The sequence below is a fragment of the Solanum pennellii genome, chromosome 1 (genome assembly GCF_001406875.1).
Source record: "Solanum pennellii chromosome 1, SPENNV200".
NCBI classification, from domain to species: domain Eukaryota; kingdom Viridiplantae; phylum Streptophyta; class Magnoliopsida; order Solanales; family Solanaceae; genus Solanum; species Solanum pennellii.
Window position 1 is genome coordinate 89,664,873 of NC_028637.1, and position 10,789 is coordinate 89,675,661.

At 34.0% G+C, this 10,789-nt stretch overlaps 1 protein-coding gene and 1 pseudogene across 1 annotated transcript; both read left to right on the top strand.

Annotated features, from left to right (window-relative positions):
• Positions 1–1,000: 1,000 nt before the first annotated feature.
• Positions 1,001–1,932, top strand: LOC107024733 (annotated as a pseudogene).
• Positions 1,933–7,792: 5,860 nt separating this feature from the next.
• On the top strand, positions 7,793–10,583 carry LOC107029774. The gene is made up of 2 exons (XM_015231253.2): positions 7,793–9,898; positions 9,986–10,583. The coding sequence occupies exons 1-2, from the start codon at positions 7,841–7,843 to the stop codon at positions 10,418–10,420; spliced, it is 2,493 nt and encodes an 830-aa protein (XP_015086739.1). The 5' UTR covers positions 7,793–7,840; the 3' UTR covers positions 10,421–10,583.
• Positions 10,584–10,789: the final 206 nt, after the last annotated feature.

Here is a 10,789-nt window from a genome sequence, read left to right on the forward strand (position 1 = left end):
CTATCTTCTTTTTCATTTATTCATTAAGTTAGATCTCATGATATTCTAAATGTTGTTAAAGGGTCTTGACAAAGCTATTCAAGAACTTCTGCCAAATGCTAAAAAAAATGTGTGCAAGACATGTTCTAGCCAACTAGTCTATCAATTGAAAAGGCATTGAAAGAAGAAATTATTTTTGGAGATGTGCCAAATCTACATATGAACAAGAACTGAAAAGAAATTTGGATCATATGGAGAAGTTAGGTACTGGAATAGTTGATAACCTATTGTACTACAATATAGAAAGGTGATCAAAATTATACTTTAAGTTTTTTAGCTGTTGTGATAGTGTTGACAACAACATGGCTGAAAGCTTTAATTCATGGATTTTAGGGGCAAGACACAAAACTAACATCACAATGCTTGAAGAAATAAGAGTCAAAGTGATGAGAAGAATAGGACAATTGAGAGAGTTCAGCGATACTTGGATAACAGACATACCTCCAATGGCCTTAAAGGTATTAACAGAGAACACATCAAAGTCGATGCAATGTAACCTTGAATGGAATGGTGAATATGGTTTTGAGGTTAAAGACAACTGGTAATACATTTATTGTGAATCTAGGAACACAAACATGTACTTGTAGATTTTGGATGCTAAGAGGAATACCTTTTTATGATGCAATAGCTGCACTTCATTTTAGAAAATTGGAGCCCATTAACTGTGTTGCACATTGGTATAGCAAAGAGACTTATCTCAAGGTCTATATTCATTACATTCAACCAGTTACTAACATGAAAATGTGGCAACAATCGACCAACCCTTCTGTATTACCACCTGTTATCAAAATACTACCAGGAAGGCCTAGAAAGTGTAGGACAAAGGAGCAGAATGAAAATAAAATAGGAAAATTGCCCAAGAGAGGTGTTGAGATGACCTGCAGTCTTTGTCATACAAAGTGTCATAATAACAGGGGTTGTCATTTGAATAATCAAGCTAATGCAAGCAGAGGAAAGGGAAATGGGAGAGGAACAAATACTAGTTCAACTAGGTCAAGTGTTGGCTCTTCTACAACACCAACTGAATCACAATCAAGCACAAAGAAAGGAAGAGGTCGACCAAGAGGTTCTACAAAACAGGTATTGTTTATAGTAATTTATGTAGTTGTTATTTTACATCTTTATCAATCTAATATTTTTGTTAATCAACTTATGTTATAGGCTAGTGCTACTAGAAGGGGAAGAGGAACTGAAACTGGTTTAGGTGGAACTGGAAGGGGAAGAGGATACAAACTGGATCTGTTAATGAAACAGGGATTGGTGGTGCTGTCAATGGTTTTGGTCTTACTGGAAGGGGTAGAGGAACTGAAACTGGTGTAGCTGGAAGAGGAAGAGGAACTGCAACTAGTGTAGCTCGAAGGGGAAGAGGAAGAGGAATTGGTGTAGCTGCTACTGATACAGATGTTCCTGGTGCTACTAGAGGAGTGAAGAGGCCAAGAATGGTTGGAATGGGGATTTCACATATACAGAGTGGTTTTACAATCCACAATGTAAGTTGTCTTAAATATTTACACCTTTTTCAATTGTAACTTATGAAGCATTTAAGACAATGTTTATGTTGTGAATGTAGCCTGGAATGCCTATGAACTCTTCAATAGTGACTGAAATCTTGGGCATCATAAACCAAGATTAGGCTTAAAATGGAAAGGAAAGGATGTTGTAACTCAACAAGGTCTTCAAGAGATGAGAGAAAACAAAAGGAGAACAACGTCTAATGCAGATGATGTTTGATATGGAGACTGTTTTAGTTTGATATTTGAGCTATTTTTGAAACAATTATACAATTGTGACTGCTTTAGATTGATATTTTATTTGTTTTTAGAACAATTATGCAGTTGTGACTGCATTAGTTTGATCTATTTTGTTTTTGAAACAATTATGTTGCAGCTGTGACTGCGTTAGTTTTATCTATGTTTGAAACAATTATGCAACTGTGATTGCTGCATTAGTTTGTTATTTTAGTTGTCTCTTTTTGAAATAATTGTGCAACCAGATTTGCATTACTTTTACGTATACAATTATGCAGTTGTGACTGCAATAATGTCAATGCAATTGTAAATAAAACACAAACGAAATACATAAATCAACAAATTGCATTAACAGAATAAGAAGAACACATAGTTCATTACAAAAGAGTCTTGCACCTAATTTATTACAACGTAAACAGTGCTACACTACTCCAACATTGATCTCACTACATCAAGAGCATAAGGTAACTTCGTTGAACCTTTCTTCTTATACATCACCCAGAAACAATAGCTTATAGCTATTACCATAACACAACAACAAGCTACAACAAAAAAGAGCACATTCTGCCATGTTCTTCTCCATCTATTCTGCATTACTTTCATCTTCTCAACCTCTTCTTGCAACATTTTTAATTTCATACCTAGACAATCATCATCTTGTTTGAAATCTCCCGGTTTGTCAACTTCTTCATTATCCTCAACCAATCAAATGCAGTGGCAGAGGTTTGAGATGATTCTACTATATTCTCAAGCTCACCCAATTTCTGTATTAGTTTAGGAATCACAAATTTCGATCTCGAATCAATATTCTCTTTATCCTTACAACACCAAAAGTTGAAAGATCTAGGACTCTTCAATAATGAAAAAGGATGAAGGAATTAGTAATCAAATTCTTAATCGGCTAAAATAAAATAAACAAAAATGATGTTTACCGCGTAATAAGGACATGACTAATATCTTCTTCCGGGGTTATTGGAAGACCAAGATGTTTTCAAACGCACCACAAGTCCATGATTACAATAAACTTTTTTCTTCGTAGTATAATCATCTTCTTCCATACAAAGATTTGTCAAGTTAATTCATTGCATTGTGTGCTATTATTTTGTGCAAGAAGTAACAAGAATTTTGGAAAAAACCAGAATATAAGAAAAAGGAACGAAATAAAAATCAAAATAATAGATAAACAAGAATAGGTTTGAAGCTTACATTTTTAAGAACAATTATTCCTTCAAAGATTCAACTTTTAGGTTTGAAGAGCTAAGATTTGAGGTTTGAAGAGCTAAGATTTGAGAAAAATAAAGAAAAAAAGCATGAATTAGGTCACCATTTTTGGATGATTGGATTGGTGAGGAGAAGAGGAAATTAGGGTTCTACAAGAGAGAAGATTTACATTCAAGTATGTAATGGGTCGGATATTACCGTTGGAGGGTCAAATTTTATTTTTAAAAAATGCTAAAAGATGAATTACGCGCCCTACAAAGCTGTATCAACACACGCAGGAAGCTGGAGCTCAGAAGGTTGAAAATAATTCACGTCAAACATGTTAAGGGGGGTATATAAAACACCTGCGTAGTTTAAGTACTAAAGCGAGTTTTCGTGCCAAGTTCAGAGGGAATTTGATATATTTTTCAATTTCAGTCATATTAGAAGAGACTCAAAATAAAAATAATCTAGATGTGCTTATGATTCTTAACTTCTTATTTAATAAAAAAATAAAAAAATAATTAAAACGCATATATTTGACGAATGCATATTATATTCTTTTAAATAAGTACAAGCAATTAGACGAAATGAAAACATCTTCTAAATTAAATATTTACCAAATTGGTGTTTTATATTGGCTTATGCACTATTATCTAACTAATTTGGTGTACATATATTTAACGAGTGTATCACATCAAACAACAAATATATTAAAATCATTGAAAATAATAGTAATTAACATTCAAATAAATGTAATGCTTGTGCAAATGACGGAACAAATGATATTACACAACTTTCTTAATATAAATATGATGATTTTCGTTAGTATTTATATCTCACAATCACTAACTATTATTATCACAATCTTCACTAATATTTACCAACAATCATTATTATTATTTACTATTATTTATCGTCAACCATCGTTATCATTCATTATCACCACCTATCACTTTTTTATCCACCATAATTATTAGCCGCCAACACCAATCACTACCACCATTAACTACTCCTGTCAGCAGAATGACCACTAACTATTATCTACAACACCACCATTAGCTAACATGAACATCTCTAGTATTTGATATTTTTGATAAAGGTTAAAGTGTTAGAAAAATTTCTAAATCCAAACATCTACCATATTATTAATTGTAGTTGCATAAATTAATTTGTAATTTTTTAAAGGGAAAAATGACAAATATAATGTTCGAACTATCGTAAATAGTATGTAGATTCTCTCTGTCATACTTTTGAGACATTGACGCCCCTGCTGTCAAAAAACTAGAGCATATATACTCTTTATGCTAACGGACAAACACGTGTCATAATCTTACGAATCAATCGACATTTATTAAATATTGGATTGGCGGATTATATTGCGGCATGCGTCTCCATTTAGTCTTTCGTTAGAGTGAAGAGTAAATATATGCTCTAGTTTATGGATGACAGAGACACTAATGTCCCAAAAGTATGACAGAGAGTATTTGTATACCATTTACGATAGTTTGGAGACATATTAATTTATCCTTTTCCCTCTTTTAAAAGTATCAGCTCGGTGAAAGCTCAAGCGAAAACCTATTAGGACTTGAAACCACATCGCCCCACATCCACGCCTCTCCATTGCCACTAATATCCTCCATCAATTATGTTAGATTTTATCATACTACTTCTAATTAAATATTTAATTAAATTAACTATGATACTATTCAATGGATAAACAACAATACATCCACACAATTGAGTTACATAGTAATGTCCAGATCATGTTTATGTTTTTGCTTATATTTGAAAAATTATAATTATTGGATGTTGTTGAAGTGGACAAGCAACTAATTCTAATGACCAAATTAAACAGAAATAATACATTTGTTTATTAGACGACAAGTAATATGTATAACAAATGGAAACTGCAGCCATCAAGTAGAATAATTCACTTATCTTCTAAGCCTTTTTTTTGCATTATAACCACCCCCCCACGTCTATATATGTACGTAATAACAACCAAAAAATTACTGAAATTCAAACTCGTGACACTATAATTTTAAATTGTAACATTTCGAGTTTTCAATCACTACACGCTCCGTTGACAAATGTAAATTTTTTATTATTTCTTTCGTTGGACATAAAGAAAAAACAACTTTCGAATCTCTTTTTCTTTTCCATGTATTTAAATGGGAAACTTTCGCATATAGCCACTTAAAAATAATTAATTACTCTCTATAGCCATAGTTTTATAATTACAATTTGTAGCTATGTGTTATTTGGAGGAGAGAGGCGAGCGAGACTGGGAGAGAGAGGAGAGAGGCGAGAGAGATAGGGAAAAGAGTGGGAGAAAGGTGAATTGTATATGTATATTGGTTAGATAATTGTATATTATACATATGTAATTGTATATATGGCAAGAGAGATTGGGAAAGGGAGGTGAGAGTCGAGCGAGACTGGGAGAGATAGGAGAGAGGTGAGCGATATCGAGAGAGGCGAGCGAGAGAGGGCAGAGAGTGGGAGAGAGGTGAATTGTATATCTATATAATTGTATATAACTGTATATTATACATATACATTTGTATAAATGGCAAGCGAGATAGGGAGAGGGAGGAGAGAGGCGAGCGAGATTGAGAGAGGAAGGAGAGAGGCAAGCGAGAGAGGGCAGAGAGTGAGAGAGAAGTGAATTGTATATGTATATAGGCTAAAAAATTGTATATTATACATATTTATTTGTATATCCTGGCGAATTATACATATACAAACATGACTAATTATACAAACTCGAAGTCAGTCCACGTAATTAATGTATAATGTTAGTCGCGAATGGTAATTATAACAAACTATTGCTATGATAAATAATTAAATAGTATAAATTTGCTTATCCGCATAATTTTTTCCCTATTTAAATACGTAATATAATTGGTTTTGATAAACTAAAAAGTGACTCATTAATTATAAGACTTTAATTTGACACATAAGCTAGACTTCTTCTTCTTGTATTGTCCAGTCTTGCAAGGCAGAAGACCAGCTCATTTGCCTGTTTTGTACATTATGATCATATCTAAGTGATCTTCACTAATAATCACATAATTAATTAGTCAAATATGCTCAATTTATCATAGAAATAACCTAAAATAGAATCCAATTAAGTTAATTGTTTTTATGTCCAATTGGGTAAATACATTAACAATAAGTGGAATATATAAATCTATATCATGTCTATTTGTTTTTAAGAGTATACTGTGTTTTAAATATTCTTTTCACGAATATAATTAGTGAGTTTAAGTCGTGGAAATAACTTCTTGTCAAATACAAGATAAGATTGGATATGATAGAGGTAAAATAGTTTGATCTTTCCTTTACATAATAAAAACTCAATACACCAAACATACTTTAAAACAATGATATCATCAATGAATCGCTAACAAATTTAATTCTTATCTTACAATAGCTTGTTCTCCAAGAAAGTTACACATGCCACATCATCATAGCAGGCTCAAGCTACTTTTTAATTCACTATAAATAACTTTTTACTATATCTCAGAAGCATAATTTCCAAATGAATCCTGTCGGACGTAATTTGAATTTAGTTAGATTTTTAATATGAGCTCCGATCACTGTCATATCTGTAAAGTCTCCCTCCACAAGAAAAACCTTCTGATAAAGAAAAATCTGGTAAAAAAGGAGCAAGAAATTTTTATTTTTTTTTTATACATAGAGGGGAAACTACTTTAGCCAAAATTAGGGGGAAAGGTTGAGGTTGCTTTCTAATTTTACTTTTTAGCAACTCCTGCTATTTTTGCCTTTTAGTCAATTATTCTTTTTAATCCCTCGTTTCAATTTATTGGTCTCATTTTTTACTTGACATTAAATTTAAGAATTTTTTTTTAAAAAAAAAGAAAACTTTTTAAATTTGTGGTCTTGTACTAAAGATATGTAAATGTATCAAAATATCCTTTAATCTTTGTGGTCTTATACATGACATATGAAAAGTCGAAACTTAATAGTTATTAAAAAGTTAAACGGACTAAAATAGAAACAAAGACAAATAAATTAGAGTAAAACCAATGGGATATCTATTATTTGTAACCATTATTGGAGTTTTAGTACTCCCTCCGTCCGGTAATGTTTGTCATAGTTTCTATTTTAAGAGTCAAGCTATATAAACTTTGACTAGCATTTTAAGATGTATTTTTTCATCATATTAATATGCAAAATATTGCAATTTATAGTACTTTTCATATAGTTTTAGAATATCTAATTTTGTTTGTTTAAATATCGAATTAATGTGATATAGATTTAACTTTGAAAATTAGTCAAATTGACTTTTGAAAAGTGCAACATGACAAATAATTCCGGACGGAGGAAGTAACTTTCACCTTATATATTGATTTTCCTGAGATATTAATTAGGTCGAAGAAAGAACGAATGAAGTTGAAATTGTGGAGTTTCAAATTTCACAAGTAAAACTCAAAAATAGTAATTCCTTTTCAAAATCGACTATTTTTGAATTTTTCGGGTGGAGGGAGAAGTGCCTATATATCTTGACCGACCAACTTCCAAAATATTCTATCGTTCATGAATTTCGTTTTGAGAGTTTTTACAAGTAGTATAATTTTTCGACGAGAAGTGGGAAAGCATGTTGGCAAACTTAAAAGCAGGGCAGCCAAAACAAACAAACTTAAGCAGCAGAAACTTATAAACTAACTTTCCTTGAAATAATAGCGGAAAGAAACACAACTTAACGTTTGTCTTTCCACAACTTAAACGTGTACTCTAAGCTCACTTTCCCCTCTTTCCCTATATATATTTTCAAACTATTTTTTTTTCTATGAACACAACAACACGATAAAAGAGATCGAAAAATGGATCGTAGATCATCAATAGAGAGTGAAGCAAGTGTTCATTTAGAGATAAATGGGATGTTAAGTTTAACAGAAAGTGGTGTTCCTACTATCTTTGAACCTCATAGTACAATTGAGACAAAGAATAGCAGTACATCAAATTCTGTTTCTCCAAAAAGGGGAGTGGTTCGTGCACCGGAGAAAAAGATTACTCTTTTTGCTCTAAGGCTAGCAGTGCTTGAAAAAGCAGCAACTGGACTAGGCACACTTGGATTCATATGGGCAACAGTTGTGCTTCTTGGTGGCTTCGCGATCACTTTAGATACGACAGACTTTTGGGTCATAACAACTATTCTGTTGATTGAAGGAACAAGAATCTTTAGCAGGAGTCATGAGCTTGAGTGGCAGCATCAAGCAACATGGTCTATTGCTGATGTGGGGATCAGTAGTTTTCGCGCCATTAAATCAAGTACAAGGAGCATTGTCAAGGCTGCAAAAGCAGTTTTCAAGCCTTTTTCTGATGTTACAAAGGCAAACAGTAGGGAAGTCGGAAGGAACTCACAACAGACGGCTCGTGGGAAATGGGATAAGCGGAGGGTGTCAACACGAATGTGGACTAGTTCAGAGGTTCCTCTGCTACCATATGCGCGATGGATGTTCATAGCAAGAAATGTTAGTAAGATGCTGTACTGGCTTCAAATATTATCTGCAACAGCATGTTTGGTGCTTTCGTTGATGAAGCTTGTTTTGAGAAACTTTGGTGAAGTGGCCAAAGGAGATACCGATAAGAGGAACAGGAAAAGTGCTCTACTTATATTCTACTCCCTCGCGTTCACGGAGGCATTGCTTTTTCTCTTGGAAAAAGCATATTGGGAATGGAAGATCAACTTTTGTAGACTATTGGAGGAGGTGAACAAAGAATGTGAATTGGGGCCATCAGGTATGACTTGTGTTAGGAGGTTCTTTTATGATGCTTATTCAAGATGTGTTAATGGGAGCATATTTGATGGTCTTAAGATGGACATGGTTTCATTTGCTATGGAACTCCTAGCTTCTAGCTCACCAGATGAACAGCTTATTGGTGCTCAAATCCTAAGAAAATTTGCTACGAGTCCACGATATTGTTACGACACCCTTCAGAAGATAGGAACAGACATAGTAGTAATGGAGAGGTTGGTTGAGATGTTGAATTGGAAAGACATCCAAGAAGAAGAGTTGAGGCTATCAGCAGCAGAGATCATATCGAAGATTACTGGTAAAAAGCAAAATTCTCTTCGTGTTGCGGGGATACCTGGTGCTATGGAGTCCATATCTTCACTTCTTCAAATCAGCAGGATGCCAATTGGAGCCAGTGATGAAATCTGTGAAAAGAGGATCATCTTTGACAATGAGAACTATGGATTTTGGACATTCAATCATTTGGGGCTGCTCATTCTGAAGAAACTTGCTCGCGACCACGATAACTGTGGGAAGATTGGCAATACTAGAGGTCTTCTGCCCAAAATCATTGAGTTCACACAAGCAGGAGAGAGATTACTAACAGAGGAATCAGCCACGCCAACACAAATATTGACACTAAAACGGTCACTCCAGGTCGTGAAGATGCTGGCAAGCACAGCAGGCGCCACAGGTAAGGAGCTAAGAAAAGAAATTTCAGAAATAGTCTTCACCATTAGCAATATCAGGGACTTATTAAGATATGGAGAGAGACACCCTACTTTACAACATTTGGGAATAGAGATATTGAAAAGTTTGGGACTGGAGGAAGATGCAACAGAGAGAATTGGAGGCACCGGTGGAATCCTTAAGGAGTTGAGCAATATCTTCCTCAAGGAGGCCATGTCAAACAATCATGGTCATGTAAGAACTGCAGCAGGAGAAGCACTAGCTATGCTAGCACTTGAAAGCAAGAACAACTGCCATAGGATATTGAAACTGAAGGTTACTGGAAAGCTTGTCGAAGCATTGGAAGTTCCATTGCTTCGAATAAATGCAGCAAGAATCCTGAGATACTTGTGCGTCTACAGTGGAGAAGGTTACACTGAAGAATTGAGGGAACTTGCTTCTGCAGGACCAACTGTAAGTACCACAAAAATTTATTCATTCAGTTCCTACTTTATCGAATTTCTCAAACCACAAACAAACATAAACTTATAACCATTTCAGGTACTCAAAGCAATCATGACAGAGGAACACAAGTTACAAGAAGTAATGATGGGACTAGGCGCGCATATATTCAAGTTTATAACACCAGAAGAATCAATCATCATGTTCCAGAGCGCGAAAATTCAAGAAGCTGAACTGGCTGCAAAACTTGTTGAGATTCTTAAGAAGCATCAGCATCCATCTATAAAAGTTCCAAGAATTAGGAGGTTTGTCATAGAGTTGTCAATCTGGATGATGAGGGATAAAAGAACAAACATTCAAGTGTTGGAAAATCTGGGAATGGAGATGGAGCTCGAGTACATCATAGAAACAACATCAGAGCTAGAGAGCTTTAATGTTTTCTCAGGAACAGTTGGAATGAATCGACACGGCGTGACAATCCACTCACTGGTGGATACTGCAATGAAGTTGTTGGCTGGTGAGAAAGAATTATAGAAGCCTCAACTATTCTTGCATCAATAATGTATACCAATGGAAGGCAATAATGTTGTACATACTGATGTATATGGTAGATCATTCTTTTTCTATAATTTAATAATTATGTATACAACTTGTAACATAAGACATTAAGAGATATTATTTCGTGATTTTACAACAATTTCCCTGTTTTCCAATGTAATACTACTTTATTGCTTCAAGGAATACAAACTTTCATTAGATTGAAACGTACTTGGTTTGGATTGATATTAGAAGGTTCAGTATCAAAATTGGAATCATTTAGAGTTGATTTGGATAAATTTAAAGCAGATATTAGAGTTTTCTGTTGAGACTTTTGAACAAATTGTTCCAAAGTTGCAACAAAAC

Coding starts and splice junctions, on each gene's coding strand:
- LOC107029774 (XM_015231253.2), top strand. CDS start 7,841: ATGGATCGTAGATCATCAATAGAGAGTGAAGCAAGTGTTCATTTAGAG. Junction 9,899..9,985: donor TTGCTTCTGCAGGACCAACT/GTAAGTACCACA, acceptor TAACCATTTCAG/GTACTCAAAGCAATCATGAC.